Source organism: Gopherus flavomarginatus, chromosome 3 (genome assembly GCF_025201925.1).
Source record: "Gopherus flavomarginatus isolate rGopFla2 chromosome 3, rGopFla2.mat.asm, whole genome shotgun sequence".
Classification (NCBI taxonomy): domain Eukaryota; kingdom Metazoa; phylum Chordata; order Testudines; family Testudinidae; genus Gopherus; species Gopherus flavomarginatus.
Window position 1 is genome coordinate 99589620 of NC_066619.1, and position 25859 is coordinate 99615478.

At 42.3% G+C, this 25859-nt stretch overlaps 1 protein-coding gene across 1 annotated transcript in view; it reads left to right on the forward strand.

Annotated features, from left to right (window-relative positions):
• RORB (RAR related orphan receptor B) overlaps positions 1-25859 on the forward strand; it is a 174382-nt gene that overhangs the window by 102512 nt on the left and 46011 nt on the right. The window contains exons 2-4 of the mRNA XM_050944198.1: positions 9989-10074; positions 15456-15597; positions 19059-19460. Of these exons, the coding sequence (XP_050800155.1) occupies positions 9989-10074; positions 15456-15597; positions 19059-19460 (630 nt within the window). The remainder of the gene's footprint in view (positions 1-9988; positions 10075-15455; positions 15598-19058; positions 19461-25859) is intronic.

A 25859-nucleotide genomic window follows, 5' to 3' on the forward strand; every position in this document is an offset into this window, starting at 1 on the left:
ACATTTGAAGGGTGATGAGAGTTCCTGCAAGAATTAAAGTGGACGCCATCAAATTGCTCACTGACTCTTTAAATCGCTAACTCCACTGATTTTTCCAAGTATGGTCTCTGTGGTACTAACAAATCCACTAAGAGCTATCTTTCCCTTCCAGCTATACGCCATCTCTTGTGTACAACACTCTTTTGATCTGGAACAACATCTTAAAAGCTTTGAATATCCCCTCAACACATACGCTCCTTCCCCAGCTAGTCCAAAGTGACCAGTTTGGAAGATTATAGTCCAGCCTCAGCCTCTTTTGAATGAAAGTGAAGTTCCTCTGATGTGAAGCAGTGATTGCATGAGACAGAGTCTCATTTAGTCCTGCTTTTTCCTGCCAGACTGCATGTGGACATGCTTGGCCAGTCTTACACTATCCAGAACTCCATAGCCTGCTATTTCTTTTTGTTGCTAAGACCAGGAAGGAATGGACTCTAGCGATTATCAAGCACACCGCAGAAAGGACACCTGCTGACTTTTACTTACATTTCAACATGAACTTTGTAAACTCTTTTTACATTGCATTGTAGATTTACCACTAATTCCATATGTTCAAAACATATGACTCTTACCACCTCATTTTTTAGGATGTCTGATTTGACTATAGCCAGTGAATGACATTTCTAGTAGGAATGGAATTAGCTCCAGCTAGAAAAAATGCTGGTCTATGCTGTTTGAATACAGTTGCTTATATTCCTTTGGTTGAGTGAGGAAGCTGTTTGTTAGCTGTATGATGTGCTGTCTCCTTGAAACATGTGATTGAAGATTTGGATCTCTGACATACTGAGCTCAGAGGTGACTGAGTTCACCTACAGCTACATCACATTTAGTGCATCCACTCAGGCAATGGGATTTTTTATTTGCTTCTTTTCCACTCTGGAGAGCATTAGAGAGCCTGGGTAACTAATGTCTGGCTTGAAGATAGTTTAAAGAACACATTTACAGTGTTGGTACACAAATCCTTCCCTTTTCAGGTGTTTTGCTTGAGTGACGTTAATTTATTCTGTAGGTAGTTCCTTTGCTGTTAGACTTTAAAATGCCATCTTCTGCACTCCATTTCCTTTCACTATTCCCTCCTGTTATTCTAGTGGTATTAGGTTCCATAAAGGAAATGCCATTTTTGTTTTGTTTTTTATTAATTATTAATTTATTATTTATTTGTATTGTCAGTTCCCAATGGCCATAGCCCGGGCCCAGTTGTGCTAGGTACTGTACAAGCACATAACAAAAGAACAGTTCCTGTCCCAAAGAACTTACAATCCAAGAATAAAACGAGACGTGAATACAACAAACAGATGGGATGAGCACAAGGTACCAATGATATAATCATGAGTAGTGTGATAAACAGCAATCACAGCACAGCAAGTGCCTAACCATTGTTGATTTTTTTAGTCTTCATAGCAGAAGGGAGTTTCAAGGAGGGATTTGAAGGAAGATGATCTGGTGGCATTTCAGATCTTTATGAGGAGCTCCTCCTATGCAATTTTTCAAGCAAGCATCTTCACACTTTCTCCCCGGGCATGGGAGAATGTGTGAAGATACTTGCTTGAAAATTTGGCAAATGGACAACTGACACAGGCATAATTGGCAAATAGGAGACAGAACTCAATATTCTCAGTAGATTATTAGATATAATAGGTAGAAAGGGGATAGGCCATGAAGTGCCTGAAAAGTGAAGACAAGTAGTTCTTTATTATACTAATATATAATATGTTTACTGTGTCTGAATGGGAGAAGGACATAATTTCCTGTATTGCTGAAAGTTGCCATGAATGGCAACTTTACTATTAGTTTATTTTCAAGGTACATCATGTAATGACTTCAACATTCTGAAAGAAACTGAAAATACCCCCTTGATAAAAGGATACATTTGTTATGCTTAGAAAGGATTCAAAATGAAACAGCTTCTTTTGTAATAGTTCTACAGAAAGAGAACTAACATACTATTTCATCAACTCTCTGTTTGAATGGAGGAGGAGGGAGAGGGGAAAATATACAAATCTAGAGCATTGAACAAAGATGCAATGTGAAGAAGGTGTGGGAGCTGCTGACAATCATTAAATCTGCAAAGGAAACCTGGTACACTGGGTGTTAATTACAGTAATTCAAGATGTTTCTGGGAATACATTGGCTTCTTTTTCTTCTGGCCTGTACAATTAACGACTCAGGTTTTCTGTTATGAATCCTTAAATTGTCCTGCTGTCTTACGAATAAAAGAGAAATGCCTAGGAGACAGCAGCAAAGTCTGCTTTTTCAGACTTCTTTAAATCTCTTCTCTCTGCCCTAGAGATGTTTCATTTTCCATGAGCTATCTTAGGGTATGTCTACAGTGGCAGAGTTATAGCACCAGCAGTTAGAGCGCCGCTCAGCGAGCGCTGAAGAGAAACCACTGTTGTGTGTTCATGCTGTCAGCTGCCTGTGCAATAGTGGGTTCACGCTTGCAGCACTTGCAGTGGTATTCAGAGTGGTGCACTCTGGGCAGCTATCCTACAGAGCATATCTTCCTCTTGTGCTGCTAAGAGTTGTAGGAAGGCAGAGGGGGATTGTGGGGCATCCTAGGTCCTGTCCCAATGCCCCATGATGCATTGCACCAATCCCTGTCCTTTCGTCCGCATTTGGCACCATCTTTCAGTGGTTTGTGTACTGTGTGCTCTGCCTCTTCGGTCTGAGAATGGATCTCAAACGGTTGACCAGTATGCTGCTCACTCTGATTAACATGTCATGAGTGGCCACTGGCAGTGGACTTATTCCTAAAACTAAAAGGCAAGAGGAGCACGACACTGATTTCGCCATGCATAGTAGCTATGACACAAGATTGCTTGTGGCATTCATGGAGGTGCTGACCACAGCTGCTTTTGGGCTTGGGAAACAAGCTCTAAACAGTGGGATCACACAGTGATGCACATCTGGGATGATGAACAGTGGCTGCAGAACTTTCAGAGGAGGAAAGCCACATCCTTGGGACTATGTGATGAGCTCACCCCAGCCCTGGGGCGCAAAGACGAGAATGAGAGCTGCCCTGCCATTGGAGAAGTGTGTGACAATTGCACTGTGGAAGATGGCTACTCCAGACTGCTACCAATCAGTTGCTCACCAGTTGGGAGAGGGAAAGTCAACAGTTGGATTCGTGTTGATGGAAGTGTGCAAAGCCATTAATCGCATCCTGTTCCAAAAGACCGTGACTCTGGGCAATGTGCATGACATTGTGGATGGCTTTGCATAAATGGGCTTCTCTAACTGCAGAGGGGCAATAGATGGCATGCATATTCCAATTCTGGCACCAGACCACCTAGCCACCGAGTACATTAATCAGAAGGGGTATTTCTCTATGGTTCTAAGAGCACATGTGGATCACTGTGGGCATTTCACGGACATTAATGCAGGCTGATCCAGAAAGGTGCATGGCACACTCATCTTTTGGCACACTGGCCTGTTTAGGAACTTTCTTCCCAGATCTGAAGATCACTGTAGGGGAAGTTGAAATGCCCATTGCGATCCTGGGAGACCTGCCTACACCTTAATGTCATGGCTTATGAAGCCATACACAGCCATCGACAGCAGCAAGGAGCGGTTCAGCAATGACTGAGCAAGTGCAGAATGACTGTTGAGTCTGCTTTTGGCCATTTAAAGGCCTGCTGGCGCTGCCTATGTGGGAAGCTGGACCTGGCCAATGACAATATTCCTATGCTTATAACCGCATGCTGTACGCTCCGTAATATTTGTGAAGGGAAGGGTGAAAGCAGCGGGTACAGACTGGAGCCAGGAGGTTGATAAGAGTGTGTTGGCAGTGTCTGAGGGGCCCATAGGAAAGAGTTATGTGACAGCGGTTGCAGGGACAGTGAGGTGTGGAGCTGCTTGGTTGGCAGTGCTCATATCACCTGGAGCATGTCCGTTTGGCGCTCCATAACATTTAAGAGCTACTCCGTGGCTTCATTCTGGTGCACCATGTTCTCCTTTCAGTCCCTCTTCTCGCTCTCCCTCCACATCTTCAGTTCCTGTTTCTGAGCGGCGGAGTGCATCATAACCTCACGCAGAAAGTTATCTTTAGTTCTTCACGGCCGCTTTGTAATTCTGCCCAGCCGTTCAGCTGCCGATAACAAAGGGGGAGGCTGGGCCCCAAGGGCATATCTGTGAAGCCAAAACGCAACATTTTACAGAGCAATATTGTTTGCAACATGGAGAACACTGATTCAGTGATTTAAAACACAGCCACTATTCACATACCTGTCACTAACTGGCTGACCCCAGGCAAGCACACATGAGCCATAAGACCCCCAAAATGGTGAGTAGCCGCAGGGGTGAGGTAATCACTCTTCCTGGACCCTACTGTACACTGGGCACATGGCCCTTAAGGAGAGCCAGCACTGTAGGAGGGGCCTGATAATCATTCCTGTCCCCACATCTTCCACAGGCTATGTTCATTATGGAAGATATCTTGCTGCTGAGGGTGAGCAGGAAATCAAAGGAAACAAGAAACAAAGCAGCTTTGCCAAAGAACCAGTGGCAGCGGATTGCCCAGTACCTCCACAAGAGTTTCCTGGAGATCTCTGAGGGAGAGTCCCATGAAGTGAGGGAGTCAATCAACAGCCTGTTCCACTGCTCAGACTAGGCAAGTGGTGGTATGCACATCATACAGACACAAACCTGCTTTTTGCAACCCTCCTGCCCCCAACAACTCACTTCAGCAATTCCCCAAATCAAATCCACTTATCAGGGGCTTCCTCTCCTGTTTTGTGCTTCACCAAGATCCAACAGCTGTGACTGGCTAGCCTCCTCCGGGGTAGAAAAGAGCACCTGTCTGCATGCATCTCTGACTTCTGAGTCGTTCTCTGCCTCTGGGTCGCCCTCCCCCTCCACATCCTCGTCCAAGATTTCCTCCTCCTGGCTCAATCCACTCTTGACTGACATAAGCCACCGAAGTATTCACAGTGGCCTTCGCAGTGGAGGTAGGATCGCCACCAAGCATTACATCCAGCTCTTTGTAGAACCGGCAGCTCGTGGGCACAGCACCGGAGTGGCGGTTTGCCTCCTGCACCTTGTGGTGGATGTTCTGCAGCTCCTTCACTTTTACCCTACACGTCAATGTGTCCTGGTCATGGCCCCTTTCTGTCATGCATCATGAAATCTGTCCATATGTATCATAATTCCTATGGCTGGAGTGCAGCTGGAGCTGGACAGCCTCCTCTCCCCAAATGCTGATGAAGTCCAGCAGCATAGCATTGCTCCAAGTGGGGATCGCCTGGTGCATGGAGCAGGCATGGCCACCTGGAAAGATGCTCTGAGACCACTGCATGCATCACTGAGCAAACAGGAAGGGGATTTTCAGAATTCCAAAGGAATTTATGGTGTGGGAATGATGGTTGGTCACCTGAGGACAAGGCAGTAGAGTTCAAACCTATGACCAGAGAGGCAAGAGCAGGCATTGTGGGACACCTCCCAGAGACCAGTTGCAGCATTGTAATCGAGCAGGGTGTCAACATTGGCACTACAGCGCTGTAGCCCTGGTGCAGAAAGCTGTACGCCTCTTGGGGTGGTTTTTTCACAGCACTGCAGCTGAGCAGTTTCTGCATACTAAGTGGCTTGGCAATGTGTCTACCTGGGGAGTTACCACACAGACTTAGAAGCAGCAACACCAATCTGCTGGAGACTTTGTATTCACTGTTACTATAATATACTAAGCCGTCCAGTTCCCCACCACCCCTAATGATGGGAGAGATATTAGCAGGCTATTTCACCTTGAATGGTCTCTTGAAATATGTGCTAAACAATTTCTTCCACCTTACATTTAGCTGTGACACTTTCCCAGATCTAAAGAAGAACTCAGTGTAATCTTGAAAGCTTGTCTCTCTAACCAACAGAAGTTGGTCCAATAAAAGTTATTGCCTCACCCACTTTGTCTATTACTACTAACTTATAAAACGATTAGTTTGATTCTGATTTGCGGATGAGCCGACTGTATTTGTTCCACAATAATTGAACTCCATAGCTTTAGCATTTAGGGACCCAATCCACAAATACCTGTAACTGAGCACAATACTTATGACGATGAGCAGTCCCTTACTGGATGTAGTAGTATTGACTCTTCACAGGGCTGGTCCACACTAGGGGGGGGAAAATCGATCTTAGATACGCAACTTCAGCTACGTGAATAACGTAGTTGAAGTCGAATATCTAAGATCGGATTACTCACCCGTCCACACCGCGCGGGATCGATGTTCGCGGCTCTCCGTGTCGATTCCGGAACTCCGTTGGGGTTGATGGAGTTCCGGAATCGATATAAGCGCGCTCGGGGATCGATATATCGCATCTAGATTAGACGCGATATATCGATCCCCAAGCAATCGATTTTAACCCACCGATACGGCGGGTAGTCTGGACGTGGCCACAGTAACAGGTATGAAACTCAATGCAGTAAGTGTTTGCAGAATCAAGCCTTATGCCCTTGTTCCTACCACAGGAATAAAGTAATAAATAGTAAATGTGATTAAACTATTTTTTAAAATCTATTTTTTTATTATTATTCCACTATTTTCACTTGTTGCCTCGCAAATCTTGACTTACTGATTTTTGAGGATTTCTCCATATTCCAGACTTTAGTTTCTGCCTGAGACGTACATCTATCCCTTTGAGGTCTGACAACCCAAAACAGTCCATCCTTCCAAAGACTAAGCTTTCTCCCTCTGCATGGTTCTCACCCTAGGGATCTACAATTAATTGAAATTCAGTCTCTCAACTGGCAGCACTTAGGAATCATTCTCAGGCTTTGTCTTCACTGCCAAAAAGGGTGTGTTTTTACCATGGAATAATTAGAGTTTTTTAGTTGTCCCAGTGCATAGTCTTCTGGAGGTAAAGAACTGCAGTTTTATTGTGAGATGAACTGGGCACGGTCAGCCATGGGTGGGGTATACTGTTGACCTCACCCAGCTATCTCACGCTAAAATTGCAGTGCTTTGTTTCCACAAGGATTTTACAGCATAATAGTTAATGCCTATTAATTACCCTGCTGTAAAATCCCACTGCCATCTTTTATGCAGTGAAGGCATAACCTAAGGCGAAGCTAACGTCATGGGTAGGCTGAGGAACAAAATGTACAGTATATCTGAACTTTCCCAGAGTTCATAGGTACTTGCATTAAGGGATTTGGTTCTAGCCCATGTCTGCCTAAAATATATGAACAAAAAATTGTATTCAACTCAAACTAGTAATTAAAATATGTGATAGGTTAACCATAAATCAGCCACATTTTTGAAACAGTACAGTAATGAATTAGCTAGCAGAACTACTGTACTTTATTATTTAGTTGCGGGGGTGGTATAATTATTTTCTTCTTGCTCCCTCACTTTACATTTGCAGAAGTTGTCCTGTGGGCTTGGTTGTTAGATGGGCAATTGCACAGAAATATAAATGAGTGTAGGAGATTTGTGTGAGTGAAAATCCATTTGAAAATTTGTCTTTAGTGGACTGGAGTTCACAAGTGTATGCAACAGTGTATGTCTAGATCATGCTTTTATCACCCAGTCTTGCACTAGGGAAGGTCCAGAGCTTCTGTGTCTCAAGAGTGTACACTGTGCCTCAGGGAAGCACAGTCCTTCCCCAAATGCCTTAGAGTGCACAGTGGGTGTGGAAGTTTCACCATCCATGTATATTCCTTCCTACCTCTTTCCTGCCCTCTTTGGGACACTGTTCACCTCTGGTGATGCACCAAAAGAACAGGGCCTTCCCAGAGGATTCAGGGGCCCTCGAGTCTTCAGTGGTGGGTCCCAGAGCGGAAAGATCCCCTGCCGCCGAATTGCTGCTAAAGACCTGGAGTGGAAAAAGCTCCAGGGGCCTGGGCCCTGTGAGACTTTTCCGAGGCCCCCGGAGCAAGTGAAGGACCCTGCTCCACGGCCCCCAAAAAACTCTTGTGGGGACCCCTGTGGGGCCCGGGGCAAATTGCCCCACTTGCCCACCCCCCTCCTCCTCCCAGATGGCCCTGCAAAGGAATATTCACTTCAGCTCCCTGAAAGAAGGGGCCACAACTATGACTGGTTTCTTTGCAGGCCACTTGAGCATGGGAGGCAATTGTGCACTTCACTGTGCCTGGAAATTAAACTGAGTTATTTAAAAAATGAATTCTTAATCACCGTAAACAATGGTTTAGTAGTGAGAGACACACAGCACATTCCAAGGGATTGTAGGGGGACAACCCCATACAGGTACTCATCTGATTTTAGTCAAGCTATAAAGGGAGTTATAAAGATAATTGTAATGAGTCTCTGTTCTCTTACCTGGGAACAATGATGACAGATACAGTTTGGTACTAGATTATAAAGCCAGAGCACTTTGCTGTTTTTCCAACAACCTCCATAATATGAACACCTGTGCACATGTGTGTGTGCAGTAGTTTGAAAATGAGTTTTCCATCCTCTGCAGCTAAGTGTATGCTCCAGCATTTGCGGTACCTCCAACTGAAAGCATGACTTTTAAGGGAATGCATCTTAGGTTTCCTCTGGACTCTTCCATTTCCCCTTCACCCCCATCATCGCTCACTGTATGTGCACACTTGTTACTAAAAACCAGATTGTGCCTTGAAGGCACTAACCCACAATCCCTCCTAGAGCTCTGGGGAGTGCATACTGCACTACTCCTTAGGATACAGCATGCTCCCCCTTTGCATCTAGCCAGCCTTCAGTGACAGGACTGATAGGTGCATCTTTGTGGTGGGAGGTGGGTATGTGCCTTCCCCACTCACTTTGGGGTGGCATATGCCCAATTAGGGAGTTAGAAGGGAGCAGTATTTTGCTCAGGAGGTCACATCTACAGCTCCACAGACTTCATTAGAGTTATACCAACTTGTACCAGCTGAGGATCTGGCCCACAAACTGCAAGGGCTACAATTATGCCTGGCTTTTGCATGGGAAGGAAGGGAAAGGAAGGCTTCCTGCTCCCTTTCCCCAGTGCACCTGCCCAGAGCCAAGCAGAGTCTGTCCTTACATACTAGTAAGCAGATTGACAATGCAGTATAGACAGGAGAAGTCATGCAAAGGATTCAAAGTTGGAGAATGAGGCAAATACTCTGTCTCAAATATAGGAAATGATAAGATGGAAAAAAGAAAATTATAAGTAGGGAGAGGAAAATATATTTTCAGATTCTGGGTAAATCGGAATCTACATGCAGTTCTGAATCTTGCAGCTAGCCGCTAATTCTATAGTTAGCAAAAGCAAAGACCAGATACTGGAGATGTTGGGATCTGGATCTATGGCTCTTGCTCATCTCTAATTTAGAGCCAGTAAATAAATGGCTTTGACTGCAGGAGGTGAGGTATATCTGCGAATAAATCACTGGTTTAAGCAATTTCTTGGAGGCAGAACTTTGCAGATATTTACAGATGTTGCTAGTATCTTTTGATGTATGTCAGTAAACCACAAATCAGAAGACATGAAAGAACATCACGTGAACTGCATCATATCAAGTGTACAAGTACAATCAGCCATGATGGGGGGGAGAGGGAAGAGCCCAGGGGAGCTTAATAGAAAGAGCATCAAATCATATATGTCAATTCTACCTCAGCAAAATGAAGAGTGAGGATATGATGGAGGACAAGAATACTGGCTAGCAGTATTTGAAGTCTGTAAACACCAAAGAAGGTTATTGTTTAGAGTGATCCAATAGGTATAGCTAGGGGATGAAAGAAAGAGAAAACTTACTGCAAATGTCAGGGAAAGCTTTCTTATCATGAGATCTATTAGATTGTGAAACAGTCTCTTCAGGGAAATGGTGGAAGCCCCATTATGTGAATCAATTAGAACTGGATTGAACAGAGCACTAAAAAGCCTAAAATATCATTAAGAACAATTTTACACTTGCAGGAAGTTAGGTGTCTGACCAGCTCTAACTTCTATGATCAGTAGTTAGGGAAGAAAAGAAATGAACAGCATTATAAACCAAAAATAACCCTTTTCTCTTTTTCAGCACAAATTGAAGTGATACCATGCAAAATTTGTGGAGATAAGTCCTCTGGAATACACTATGGAGTCATCACATGTGAAGGCTGCAAGGTATGAGACTTTATACAGCACTGTCATTGGCATCTGCATTTGCCTCAGGCATCTGTGTACTTCACAACACACTCTGACACCCTTTCAGACAAGGCGTGCCAAAGGCAGTAATGCCTGCTGCTGATACACAGGTGTTCCATGTCTAATTTTACTAGTTGTCTTCCTTATTCAACAGTCAAATGATATTTGGAAAATAGCTCCTTCTCTGAGGCTTTGAATTATTAATATGTGATGCAGTATAAATGGTGATACATATGCTGGTTACAGTATGCTAGAACTGCTCCACTCCGAATGAACCTGAGGACTAGTTTTGTTCTCTTGTTTCATTTACTATATGTGTGAAATGTCAAAGTTAATGTAAGTGTCATAATGCACAGTTTTAAGAGATATGGGGCTGATTTTGCCTCTGTGCTCTCAAGGGGACATAAAGAAATTGCAATTGCCCAGAGAGAAATTCCCCCAGCTCAGGAAGAGTGTAAATGGCACCGCATTGTCCCTCCTTGTAGGCCTGGCATACCCCAGGGATGGAAAGGAGCAGGTTGGGATAGAAGGGAGAATGCCCATAGTGCTCCTGTGATTTGGGGCTGCAGCACCTGCCATCAGCACCTGTGGGGAGGCTGCCATACGTTAAAGCAGTCCCCATGGCTAACTCATGTATAAGGGGCTATTTTAGCACTCACAGCAGCTGAGAATTTTGCAAAGGCAAATCTTCGTGCTTGCAGTTCTGACTACCCACTTGAACGTGCCAAGATGCAAAGGCTCTGATTAGCACCTGCAGGTCATTTTATAGATGGAAACATGCACTGTATATTTTGTGGGTGCACATACACCTCTACATGTGTATAGTGTGAAATATCTTGCTCCTCAGGTTTGTATTTAGCATTTTATAACATTGAAGGCATCTGAAAAATTCAAAACATTGGATTTACCACATCCCAAAAATAAAGTTTGATTTAATGCCAGTAAATTAAGAAGTGAGATGTTGTCAAAAATCAGACCTTGTCTTTCAGAAACTTTAACAACTGTAAATGAACCATCCCCCATTGTGACACAGTTTTATTGTGATACTGGCTTGGAAATAGGCTTCTTTTTATGATGATCGCACAGGGCAGGATTAGTCTAATCGATCTGATACTTTAAAACTGGCACAAAAATAATAATAAAGAAAAATGCTTTTAAGCAGAAAAAGGACTTCTTGTCTCTGTAAGTAGTCTACATAAAGCAGTAAGGAATAAAGTCTCCTCTGGATGTGATTACTGTTCCTGGTAGCCCTTGTGTGTGCCTCAAGAGGAGACAATGCCTCTTAGCTCTGCGTGTATATTGAGATAAGAAGCTTCTCTACCACTTAACACAGTTGTAACCCTTTTGTTTTTGTGCCAGTTTCAAAGTAGCAGATCAATTAGTCTAATCCTGTTTCATGAGACTGTCATGAAGAAAGATGTATGCAATCTAACTGTAGCTGTGCTGGTCCCAGGATATTAGAGAGACAAGGTGAGTGAGGTAATATCTTTTACTGGACCAACTTCTGGTGGTGAGAGAGACAGGCTTTTGAGCCACACAGAGCTCTTCAGGTCTGGGAAAAGCACGCCCAGCATCACAGCAAAATGCAAGTTGGGACAGATTGTTTAACATAAATAGTTAGCACATATGCAAAGGGACCATTCATGGTACAGCGTCCCCTTAACACCTCTTCAGTCATAGGACAAAAACCGGGGGTAGAGAGTAACAGATTGTTGTAATAAGCTAGAAATCCAGTGTCTCTGTTCAATCCATGATTTTTAGTGTCTAGCAGAGTTATGAATTTAAGCAGTCGGGCTCAAAGTGTTTCCTTTGAGGATGAGGACTGAGAGGTCAGATATAGGCCACATCTACACTATAGATCTATATAAGTATAGTATAGTATAGTATAACCAGTATAACTACGTCGCTGAGGGGTGTGCAAAATCCTAACCCCTCTGCCCTCCTGTAGACAGTGCTATGTTAATGGGAGAGCTACCGCCTCTTGGAAAGGTGGATTAACAACACTGATGGGAGAAGCTTTCCCATCAGCATAGTAGCGTTTTCACTAAGGCCTCATCTACACTGCCTCTTTACAGTGCTGAAACTTTCTTGCTCGGGGGTGCGAAAAAACACCCTCCCCCAAGCGATGCATGTTTCAGCGCTGTAAAGTGGCAGTATAGACAGTGCACCAGTGCTGGGGGCAACTCCTCTCATGGTGGTGGGTTTTTTACTACACTGGGAGAGCTCTCTCCCAGCCCTGGTATCGCGACTACACAGCCACGGTAGTGAAGACATACTCTTAAGCGCTACAGTAGTGCAGCTGCAGTGCTGTACATGAAGACAAGCCCATAGAATGATTGTTTTGTTAACACCCACTTCTGGCCTTTAAACAACCCCTCAACCCAAGCTCATCATCAGAAGTAAGCTCCCCACAGACCAGGACAGAGCAACTCAAAACAGCATCAGAACCAGAGAGAACAATAGATGCAAAACCTGCAGCCATATCTCCACTGCTACAGTGATCAACACCCACCACAACACATCTTTACTCATTGAGTGCACTAAATGCCTCAATAAAAACTATCTGGGTGAAACCAGATAGTCACTACTCTCTCAAATGAACTCATACAGGAAAATGATAAATGACAAAAACACCCTGTCACCTGCGCGTGAATGTTTTTCACAAAGCGATCACTCTCTATCTATCTATCAGTCCTCATTGCACCTTATTAAGGATGTAGCAAATAGCACTGTCATATCCTGCAGCATGCCTAGGTATCTTCAGGAATTTGATATCTTCTGGTAATTTTCCCAATGACTTCACGGAGGCCTGGGTTTCACCTCTTGTGCCTTCCTCAATGTCTCTGGGGCTCTCAAAAGTGTCTCATTCCACCTGTCTCTCCACCATTGTGGGAAGTGGTTAAAATTGAAGCCTAGTTCTTTGAGGTATGGAACATATTACTATACCTGTTTTACAGACTGGGAAACTGAGATAGAGAAAAGTTAAGTGACTTGCCCAACATCACAAAGTGATTCAGTGTCCGAGTTAGGAAAAGAGCCAAGAAACTTGTTTTCAGCTCTTCTACTCTACGCACTAGGTCAGTACAATTCTTCTACCTAAAAGAGCAATTGTTCTCCCCAATAAATGTAGCCATTCAAAAAAAGGATATAAAATATTATATAGTCCAAGAAAACATTTACTCAAGCTTTCTTGTACATCTGATGAGTGAAGGGAAAAAATAAATTATACCAAGTCAATATGACCCATGACATTCTAATAGGAACAAAAAACGACTGTGTAAATTCCTGTATGATAGAAAATAAGCAGCAGTCTTTACTATGAAAAGCTTTGTAGCACTAAAATATGATATTCTAGACTATGTAATAGTTACAATTCTAAAAAAATATATTTTTATAACTTTTACCTTTAAAAATAAGATTGACCTGATCTGATTGATCCATTCATTCAATTCCCTATTCACGCTGGAATTACTTAAATCTAAAGCAGAAAACTCTTTTTATGCCAAAAAGGAAATTTCTAATAAAGTATGGCAAATACATAAGAAATGTCACATAATTAGTGCTAAATTAAATTAATTAATTAAATTAATCCCACAGCCATGGCTTCAGTAAATTCTTTGGTAGTCAGGATCAGATAAATGCTCTATAATTTTTCATTGGTACTTTCCCTAAAGGACAACTGCATTCCCAAAGATACAAAATTCACATCTTAAATTAAATTTTAAATAGCTTATAACCACTAACACAACCAGTGCAGGGTAGATGAAATGGGACTTTTAAACTTCACTTCATGGACTGGGAATGTCAGTATCTGCACTCAAACTCAATACCTGTTGTCCAGTGCTAGTGACACCTCTGGCCATCATTCAGTGCACTAGGACTTGAGTGAAGTTTTCAAATATTGTCTTTACTGAGTGAATCCAGTCATGTACAATCCAGTTACATTGTTTCTTCACCATTATTTCTCCAGACTCCACAGCTGTTGTTATTGTCATGATTTGCTCCTGTCATCCATAGTCCTATACTGAAACAATACTGGACTATCTGTTGAATGAAGCCTTCCCTAGCTTGCTAATTCAGTTCAGGTTTAGTCTACAAACCACCCTAACAACACTCAACCACCTCACTGCCACCACTGCCTAACTTTACTTACGGATGCTAACTGCACTTTTTGCCTTCTATCTGCCTTCATGGCTTTCTGCAGTTGCTAGACTCCCCCTCCATCTCTTTCTCACTATGTAAGTGTGCAGTTGCCTGTTTCTAAAGCTGCTAGGTTCTCCAATGAACTTCTCTTCTTTGTTTCTCTTCCCCCTCTTTGGGCTTCCTGCTCCTCCTGTGCTCTTTACTTTTTGTTGTTCTGTAGAAGAGAGAAGAACATCAAGTGTAGGTTTACTTCTGTCATCTCCCCTTCCTGACTCCATTCCTCTTGACATCTCTGGCATTTCTTGTCACTTCTGCCGTAATGCTGCCTGATGGTGCCATTCTCAGTGGCTAAGACCAAGTAAGGACATGCTCTTGGGTTCTAGTACTCTTGTCCCCAGTCATAAATCCAAACAACTGGCTAGAGTAACACTCAAAAAACCCTATTGAGACTGGATAACTAAAAGTTTTAAAACTTTTTAGCCTATTCCCTAGCTAAACTGGGATTTTTAACTTTCTCTATTTACCTGACAATATTATATTTCTTTTACATATGAAATGTCATGATTTTTTTTCCTGAAGGAGGGTGGTGATGTTTAAAAGTGTTTCTTTTTCCTTTGCACTTTAGCTAGTAAGGTCATTAAATCCTAGGGCTCTTTTAGATGCTTCAATTTGAATTACCTCTCTCTTGTGGAGTATCTTGTCTCTCCAAATCAGTTTAAGCTTCTCCAGGTTAACCTAGGGAATCACACAGTATATTACAACTTCTGATACCACATGTAGCCAATGAATAAACAAATTGTCAGTGTTAGACGTTACCAGTACCTTTTCTTTAACGAAAAAAGAATTCGGAGCAAATGGCAATAAACTGCCTTGTTAGAAATATTGGTGAGAGTCTCCCTGAGCATTTGATGAAGTTCAGTGTTTATTGTATATTGAGGATGTACTATATTTTATCACTCTATCCTGTTTGTTATGCTCATACCCTCATATTATATTTTACAGAGTAATGCACAGGTTTTTCAGATCAGGAGAGAACATTATTTTATTTCACTATTTCTGGCTAAAGCATTTACAAAGTTGTATCATAAACAAAATTTCACTGAATTAGAGTTTATTGCAGTGGCATGCCACTATATCTATCTATCTTTCTATATATAGTAATTTTCTCTCTCTCTCTCTCTCTCTCTCTCTCTCTTTCACACTCTTTCTCTCTCTAGGGTTTCTTTAGAAGGAGTCAGCAGAACAATGCCTCTTACTCCTGCCCCAGGCAGAGAAACTGTTTAATTGACAGAACCAACAGAAATCGTTGCCAACACTGCCGACTGCAGAAGTGTCTTGCCCTAGGAATGTCTAGAGACGGTAAGGAGTTAGCTTCCTACTTCAAAGATAAACCCTTTGAAACCGTTCTTCGTTGCTGCTGACTACTTAACCCCCCGACAGATTTCTGGAAATAAAGAAGAAAACCCAAGTGCTCTGTAACACGTTCACAGTAAAACATAGATCTTTGCCATTTCTTAAACTTAGGTGTATTTTTTCGTGGGGTAGGAGAATAACAAAATAGAGAGCAACATTAGATTAAAAGAAAATGTTAGAGAGAGAGAAATGTGGCATTCTGATTAAAAGCAAAAAGGTCCTCCCCTTGTAGAGAGGGCTTCGTATGCTGGATCAGATAATAACATTTTATATTAATAATATTAAATATTGATGTATTAAGACTCCCCATGCTTAAAAATGTTTGAGGGCCTGAGATGTATAATAAATAAAATATGCAGTTAAAAAGGAAATATGCATGCTTAGAGCAATTTTTATGCTAAAGGATCTGAAAGCACTTCAATAAAAATTACATTACATTACGAAGGAATGAGTTGGTGCAACCTTCTGCTGTTTAGCAGTGAACAAGAGAGCTACACAACTGCTCAAAACAAAAAATGAAGAAGATTATTGTATCCAGTTGAAACTTCTCGGTGAGGCTGTACAGAGCAAACTATATATTTTAGTGCTAGTGGTCTCTTCTTAGTCCTTACTGTTAGTCCTCTTAATCAATTCCCAAACTGCAACACAAGCCAACATGATTGACAAATTGAGAATAAAAATTACCTGGGACTAGAATAAGAGTTGTGTTGCAGGTTAGCATTGAGGTGCAATGGCAGAGCTGTGCAAGAAAGCTTGAGCAAAGTCTGTCTGCATTATTTCGGACCTAACTACTACTGTTAATTTGGATTGCTCCAAATCCATACTGAAGTTTTAAAATCATCAAAAAGAAAACAAAAATGTCTCCTATTTTGTAGGCATATTATCTTAATTTGGTTATCTTATCTATATAGTGGCAAAAAAAATTGTCTTGGACAGTTATAAAAATGTGCCATTTGAATATATTTCAAATTCCCCTGAGCTTTGTAGATCACCAGGGAAATTATGTTCATTAGATGGTTCAGAGGTTTTAAATTAGTTTAAGGTCAGATTGCAATACTCCATAGGTACAATGAGACAGTTTGCGGTGCAAAGTTCTATCCAACATGAGTAAGGGTACTACAGTCTCATCATTAAGTGAATTCGGCTTGGTATCTAGTGTGCAGCATACCGGGTTCTTAGCCTCTCATTTCTGCCCAAAGAAGATTAAAGCTGTGCTCTTTCAGCAGTTAATCAGCATATAATCTCCTCATAAAAGTGGTGTCTCCTAACTGCAGTTGAGGGCTTTAAGGTATCACGGGACATTTGTGTTTGGCTGCTAGTGCTCTGTCCCTCACGTGTAAAGCAGAGTTTCAGTGGCCCTGAGTTTTCAATGGTGTAGATGAAGAGAGGGTTTCATCTCCCAGTGCTGCCTTCCTCTAACGTCTATGAGTATAAACACTCGCATAAACAGTCTTGCCTTTATTGATTTTTTTCATAGTTACAAAGAAATCATATGTGAATTTTAACTCTGTCTAATAACAGACTCATTTCTATCATGCAGAGGCAGGATGCTAATTGACAGCAGCTGGAGAGTCCAATTAATGAAAATATAATGAGCATAAACAGTGGGTGTTTGTTTCTATTACTGAGGCCTTGAAATTAAAGAAAATATGTAGTTGCATTTTTCAACATAAAGTCCTTGTGGATTGGCCCTCCCTGCTCTCATCTGGTGTGGTTAAAATGAGAGCGAGAAGTGCATGATGGGCAGGATCCATAGGTCATGCAAATGATGGTGTAAAGTGTTATATTTTATGTGCTATGGGGATGGAAAGGCAGGACCACAGCAGGAAAGCAATCCCTAAAAGGGAGTAAGAAACTGATTGGGGCTGTTATCTGATATACCTTCCTGCACCTTGCTTTCTTTGGTGCTTTTCCTCTCTTTTTGCACATCTTTCTGCTCCCTCAGCATGCAAGTTACACTCACATTCACACAGACTTACGGGATCTGACTATCGTAAAGGGGCCTGACAGTGTATATAAATAGAAGTATAAAGTGTCCTAGTGTAAAGGAGAATCAGGCTCATCTTTGTGCTATTGAATTTAGCACAATATGTAGAAGGATCTAAAGTAATTCAGCGGCTTTAGAAAACACTTGTCCTCATACCACATTAAAGGCGTATTTGATGCTTCATTAAGGACGGCCATACTGGGTCAGACCAAAGGTCTACCTAGCTCAGTATCCTGTCTTCCAACAGTGGCCAATGCCAGGTGCCCCAGAGGGAGTGAACAGAACAGGTGATCATCAAGTGATCGGTCCTCTGTTGCTCATTCCTAGCTTCTGGCAAACAGAGGCCAGGGGCACCATCCCTGCTCATCTTGGCTAATAATCATTCTATAATTATATTCCCAAAAAGGAATGTCCAAGTGTCCCTCTCTTGTGCTTTGTATTGATATCCCTCAGAGCTCCATCCTTGATCCCCTCTAGATATTCTCCCAACTGAGTGACCTAAAAGCTTATTTACCATCTCTGGGCTGAGGTTTCCCAGATCTACTTGAAAATATTTAATAGATTTTAAGGCCAGAAAGGACCATTAATATCATGTAGACTGATCTCCTGTATAACACAGGGCATAGAATTTCAGCCAGTAACTCTTGCATCAAGCCTAATAACTCATGCTTGAATCAGAGCATATATTTTAGGAAGACATGAGTCTCTAAAGATTTCAAGTGCTGGAGAATCCAGTTTCCACTCTGATGCTGACTTACTCTAAAAGAAACATTATTTCCTTCATTTGTCATCAGTGAAGAATGTACAGATTTTACATATGGAGATTATGTAAAATATGATTGTGTAAATCCATAAGTCTTGCCTTTATGGCAGATGTGCCATTCATTTATGCTGCTTACCTTCAAGTCTGTCATTTCCCTGCAGGTCCTAACTCTAACCAGTAACGCTGTTTTTTTAAAAAAAATAGGAGTGTGACGATAACAGCCCCTTGCAAGGTTGCAATAATGGGACTTTAGGATTTGCTTTCATCAGAAGGTACTAATAAGTTAGTGCATAGTTTAAAGGTTTGGGAGCAAGTTGATAAATCACATGGGAAACAAATCTAAGGGTTGTAAGTTTTATATACCTCTGGGTTGTTGTGTTGCGAACACAGAAAGGCAAGAGAAAGATGCCAGGTCTTTTTTTAACATTCACAGCAGAGGAGTATGTTCCTTGATTGAGACCCTGTCTGTCAAAATGGAGCAATGTGGGTACCTTGCAAATCCAAGAACATAATGCTTCAGCTTTCATAAAACGTGTGTAATCTGCAGCTCTGTATCATTTCTGATTTCCCCAGAGGAAAGACAGGGCAAAAGTGATGTAAATAGGAAAATGATTTAAGAAAAGAGAGCAATGGTTTCTGTTATGGTTTGCTTTTCAGCTGTGAAATTTGGAAGAATGTCCAAAAAGCAGAGGGACAGCCTGTATGCTGAAGTGCAGAAGCACCAGCAGCGATTACAGGAACAACGGCAGCAGCAGAGTGGTGAGGCAGAAGCCCTTGCCAGGGTATACAGCAGCAGCATCAGTAACGGCCTGAGCAACCTGAACAACGAAACTGGTGGCACTTACTCGAATGGGCATGTCATTGACCTGCCAAAGTCTGAGGGTTATTATAATGTGGATTCTGCCCAGCCCTCTCCAGATCAGTCTGGGTTAGACATGACTGGAATCAAACAGATAAAGCAGGAACCTATCTATGACCTCACTTCTGTACCAAACTTGTTTACCTATAGCTCTTTCAACAATGGGCAATTAGCTCCGGGGATTACCATGACTGAAATAGGTAAGAAAAAATTTCACTTCTCAAGCATTCCCTGTTCCATTTGACTTTCTTCATTGTTGAATAAATTGCAGTCCAGCTATAAGGGCTTTGGTACACAGCCAATTCATTTAGAACGGACTGGTCCTGAAACAGGGCTGGCTGGCTGGGTTTTTTTTGTTGTTGACTGAGTTTACTAAATTCTAAAATAATGATTACATTTCTTAACTCAGCAATTCATGAACTGTTTATGAAACTGGAACACCGAAAGCAACTGATGAATCAATCAAAACCAAGTGATAATTACTAATAGGGAGCTTGTTTCAAATGAGCTCATTACCAGAAGGGTTTAATGATCTTTTCTGACAGCTATACATATTCTTGTCAAAACAAAGAGTCTCTAACGTGGTTCATTCTATTGTGTTTATTAAAATGAGCACCAGATTCTGATCTCAGTTACACAGATGTACATTTGAAGTAATTTCACTGATCTCTTGATTTAAAGCAGTGTAACTGAGATGAGGATCTGGCCCGAAATAGGCTGTGATTTGTATTCTTCTGATTAACTCTCTGGATGTTTTGGACATACATCTTACTCAAGTTTTCCTTTAGCTGCCAGTGCAAATGATAGAGCAAGCCTTCTGCCAGGTGTTTCAGACAGCAAAAAAGGCTGGGTTTGGGTGAACAATAATGTTCTTTTGGTCACACTCTAGGGAGGGTTTCTAACTAAATAAAATGTCTCAAGCTCTCACCTGTACACACTCAGCCAAGATCACTGTATTCTATTCTAAGAAAAGAAAAAGAAAAAAGAAAAAGAGGCTGGCTTACTAATTAAGAGCTTCCCACCTCAACAAGTGATGAATGCTGAGTCAGTTGCGGTTTAGAATAAAATTATAGGGTAACACCTCTCTAATTGGGTTTAATTAAAAAACAAGAGGAAAAGGGTAATCTATAACAGAGGTTCTCAACCTTTTTCTATCTGAGCCCCCCCCCCCCCCCCCCCAATATGCTATAAAACCTCCAGGGAAGGGGTGTGGGGGAGTCTCCTCAGGCATAGGTGTAGTTTGACTTCTATTTGGCGGGAGCAGGGCTCTGGCCAGCTTTGCACAGCATGGCCCAGGGAAGGATCACCACCTCCACCCCCTGACTCACCTCAGCAGTCCATCCAGCCTGTCTGGGGGGTGGGGGGAAACTGCACCCAAAACTTATAAATCAAATGGGGGGGTAGAGTGAGGCTCAGCTCAGTTTGAAAACAGCTCAAAGTGCAGGCAGGGGAGGTAGCTCAGGGTGCAGGCAGGGAGTATCTAAGGGCTGTGTGCAGGCAGGGAGATAGCTCAGGGTGCAGGGAGGGGGTAGCTAGGGTCTGTGAGGAGAGAGGGGTGTAGCTCGGTGCAGGGAAGAGGGGTAACAAGGGGCTGTGAATGGATAGGGAGGTAGCTTGGGGCTGTATATTGGGAGCCCAGGAGGGCCCTCCACCTTGTGGTCACTGCTTCCTGAGGAATCTGCTGCCCAGGAGTCGGGTGACCCACTTGGGTGGCCCTTACCACCTGCTCCAGCAGTAAAAGGGCTCTAGGACCTGAGGAGCAGCCACAGTCCTGGGCACCACCAGTAGCAGCAGCAGGAGATAGGAGAACTCTGTGGCTGCCCTATTCATGGCAGCAGTCAGAGCAGCAGCTGCCCCTAGTGCCTGGATCCAACTTCCCACCTCTGACCTGGCCAGGGGGCAGGCATCTCTGCAGGGACTGAGGGAAAGAAGGAGGTGGGGGAAGGTGTGGAGTTGCCCCCAGGACTGCCCCACTCTGGGTAAGGCACTGCAGTGTGTGTGTGCGCAGGGGTCAATGCCCCTTATGCCTTCCCAACTCCACTCTTGGACTTGAGGCTTTAGCCCTGCAGGGTGGCACCAGGGCTCCTGGCTTCAGTCCCATGGCTCTGGACTTCAATCCCATGGGGGACTTCAATCCCATGGGGGTTTCAGCCCCACAGCTCTTGGCTTTAGCCCTGCAAAGAGCATTGGGGCTCAGTGCTTCAGTCTTCAGCTGCAGGGCCCTGTGGCGCCCCTGAAATGGCTCACAGACCCACAGTTGAGAACCACTGATCTATAACATCAGTAAAAAAATAAACTAAAATAGGTTCACTCTCACAAAACCAAATCTTTGAGCTCTTTGCACACACTGAATGTTTTGTATGTGCATCTTGGCTTGTGAAAATGTGTCTATATGCTTTTGAAGAGTTACATTTCCAATTTGTGCCTAAAGATGTCTGGCGTGGGAACAAAGGAGAAAAGTCAAGTCTAATAGATACCAGCACTTGTGCCCCTGAAGTATCTTGTGCAGGGAGGGACTTTGTAATGAGAGTGAAGATGCTGCTGTAATTTGTACCATCAGCCTAATTGCTACTTGTTTATCTAAAAAACTGTGAGCCAATACTCACCTGCACCAGGGCACCAGTCGTGTCTGTGGTGTGCCAACAGCAACACTGCAATAGATTGATTGGGTGGGGATGATGAGGTGCTGCCTCACTGCTTCTTGGGCTCTCTGTGGGCCTGACCCAGAGACAATGAAGTCAGTGGGAGTCTTTCCATTTACTTCAGTGGGTTTTAGATCAGGCCCAAACTCTCTCATTCTTCAGGGTCACTCAGATAAGACAATATCCCTGCCTAAATCTTCATTCTTTCCTTGCTTTCCTAGCAAAAAACTGGGCTGGGCTCACCTTGCTCTTCCACTCCCTCTGTACATACCAGAGGTGAGCACATCAGACAACTGCCTCTTCAACACACTGGAATAAGACAATTTAGTGAGCACTGAGTTGGCACTCGCCCTTTCCTTTCCCTTCCCTACATTTCCCTCTTATATTCAGGGTAACTTTAGCTTCCTGAGGATGGGACAAGGCTGAGGAGTGTGAAGGTTTATCAGAGGAGAGTGGAACTCAGCACAGGAAGAATTCTCACGCTCTCCCCTTAGTGAAACTGAAAATCGTTTGGTGGTTCAGCAGCCTTATACTAGCTCCAAATTTGGGTAGGGAAAGTAGGACCAAGCAAAGGTTTTTGGCTACAGCCACAAAGGAATTTAGGCACTTAAGTCCAAAATTTAGATCCTCAAAACCTCTGCTCAGCTGCCACCTAACCCTGTAGGCACCTAAATTCCCTAGGTTGCTACGTTCTCACTGCTAAAGTCCACAGTGTGCCTACGTTTCTGCCAGTGGACATGCACACTGCCTAAATCCTGATGCTACCTAAGCCCCAGCAGGATCCTCAAGCTAGAAATTCCCTAACCTATCTCGCCTGTGGGAGCAAATCTGTAGGCATTCTCAGAGGCCATCGTAGAGCATGCCTACCAGATCAGGCTCTACACAAACAGAAAGGAAGAAGCTGAGTACTCTAACTGCTGGGCTATATGGTATTCTGGGGTGGGTCTCTCTCAGACTCTCTCACACTGTCCTGCAGTCCGTGGTCCCAAAACAGGAAAACACTGAAGCACATCTCTCCTGTTGAAGGTGTTCCACTTTTTATGAACTACTTAAATAGTTGGTAGAACAGGGTCTAGAACCGAGGTCTCCCAGGACAGTGTGCTAACCACTTGTCTATAGAGTCATTCTTACCTTCTCTCTGACCCAGTGATTAAGTTACAGCTAACAATTTCAGCAGATGGCAGAATTCTAAACATTAGGTATTGCAATATGGAGCCTAAGTTTCCTTTATGGATCTAGCCTTTTGTGAGACTTACCTGCCTAAGTGTCTAAGTTACTTTTGAAAAATGGACCTAGGGCCTTTGGAAAATTTTACCCAAGTTCTATTTTTTTTTTTTAATGAATGAAAACTACTGTGGACACCCTTAAGATCAGATCTTCAACTAGTGTCAGTTGGCAGACAGTAGAACCTCAGAGTTACAAACTCCTCGGGAATGGAGGTTGTTTGGAACTCTGAAATAGTTGTAACTTTGCAACTGAACATTGACTTAATGCAGCTTTGAAACTTTACTGTGAGAAGAAAAATGCTGCTTTTAACTATCTAAATTTAAATGAAACAAGCACAAAAACAATTTCCTTACCTTGTGAAATCTTTTTTTAAAATGATCCTTTTGTTTATGTTAGCAGTTTACGTATAGCACAGTACTGTACTATATTTGCTTCTTTTTTTGGTCTCTGCTGCTGGTTTTTTTTGTCTCTGCTGCTGCTCTGCTGACTGTGTATTTCTGGTTCCAAATGAGGTGTGTGGTTGACCGGTCAGTTCATAACCCTGGTGTTTGGAACCCAGAGGTTCTACTGAATCTCCATTGACATCAATTTCCTTCCATTCTGAAAGATCCTGTTAGTTTGGGAGATGTTCCCTGTGTCTTTAACTGTGGGAACCAGTAATATTATTCACAAGGGAATGAACTGTTCAGTACAATGACTGTATGTAGCTTAGTATAAATAAGAAATCAACATATTTTTCAGCTGTTCTGTCCTTATGTTAACTTCCAAGTTATATATAAATAATTCTGACTACTTAGCTCACTCTTTAGTAAAGAGGTATGTTTAAGCAAAATAGAAAAGATGTGCTAATGCTGTATTGCTGGAAAGTTTGGAAAACTGCTCTGCAGTCCATGGCCCCAATATATGAAAACACTGAAGCACACTCTTAAGTCCTCCCTCCCCTCATTCTGGATACCTCTTAAGCCTATGCTTAATGTTTAGCATGTGATTATGTCCTGTTGTCTTCAATGAAACTGAAGCCTGGGCTTACATTTAAGTATGTATTTAACTGGTGTGTGAGTAGAAGTGCTTTCCTTGAGTTATGGCCTCTATTATGTGAAAATGATAGAGAATAATAGAAAATAGAGATGGAAAGGAAGTATTAAGTTGATACCATGCCAGTGAAGATTGCTCCCTACAGTATATTTTCTAGTGATTTACTCAGTCTTGCTGTAACTGTCCCAAGTGACATTAATGTTCCATTAATTCTACTACTAATCTTTGGAGACATTCCAGCCAATCTCATAGTTAGGAAGTTTTTCAGATTAAATTTTCCTCTGCTGTTTATATTCTTAAAATACTTATAGTTGGTTATCTTGCTGCTTCTTAGTTGTCACTTAGCCAGTTGGTACTATAACCACTCTATTAATCTTACCTCAAGAATCAAGCTCTCAAACTCTGCAGCCAAAATACATGTTGCTGTATTTTATTCAACTCCCGTAAATTGCTTTACATCTCTCTGGTACGGAGATATCCAAAACTGATTGCAAGTTTATTCTCATCAGAATCATATGGAGAAATGGAGATACACAAATGGCTCCATGGTTTGGAACATGTTGGCTCTGCAGAAACAATCCAGAATCACTGTGGCTTTTTTTGCTTCCTCTTTATATGCCCACTAACCTCGATTTTGCTGCTCTACTCTAACCCCTTGATATTAGAGCTTTGTTCTTTTCTCCCAACATCAAATTTTTCTCTTGGGACTAGCTTCCCAAGATATACTAGCTTGCATATTTCCAAGGCTGAATCTCCTTTTTCTGTAGCCATACTTTTAACCTCCTTTTGGTCACTTTAAATTGTCTCTCTCCTCACTTACATTTGCACTTCCTTACAATTTAGAATCATTTGATCATTTCAATAACATGTGGTGAACTCTTTCTTCCAGATGATTAGAGATGTTCAATATTTGTAGGACTAGACCTAACAGTGATCCCTACTGCACCCCACTAAACAACTTGCTGCAACTGAATAAATTGCCTTTGAGCATTATTTTGTTCGTGGCCCATCAGCCAGTTTGCAGTCCATGTCATGGTGTTCACTTAAAAGCCTATTTGATTTAATTTTATAAATAAGATGTCATGAGGTGCCCTATCAAATGCTTTACACATTGTTGATGGTCCCTTCTTCATGTACTAATTTTGTAATTCCTAGAAAAAATAAGTCAAGTTTGCCTGGCACGATTTGTTCTTTAAAAAACATGTTATTTTTAGACCTTTAAAAAAAGTCTTCAGTATGTTCTGAATCTAAGTTCACAGCTATTAATATCAGTAATGAAAATGTAGAAATGTTAATGTCATATTCATCTCTTCATTTTGAAGTTCAATACTGATACCCAATAGATATTTAAAAAAAAACATGATACGATCATGCCAAGGCAACATGAGGCTTTTTTATGGGCTAGTTTATGTACTCAAGTACTGTATGCAATTCGTGTTCCTAAATATTGTAACAGCAAATAGGTCTGTAGGAGGACAAATCAACAAATAGTAGTTGAAGTCCAGGCTCCCACATTGTATTTAGGAACAAAATGCATTTATTCAAGGAGTTGAATAGTTCCCTGTATAACTGTACATGATCTGGTCACAGTATTTGGTAAGAGAGTAAAATGACTGTCCTCTATTAAATACGGGATATAGATATAATCAAATGCAGTACCCAGGGCATAGAAGCAAAACAGGGAAGTCTTTTTGC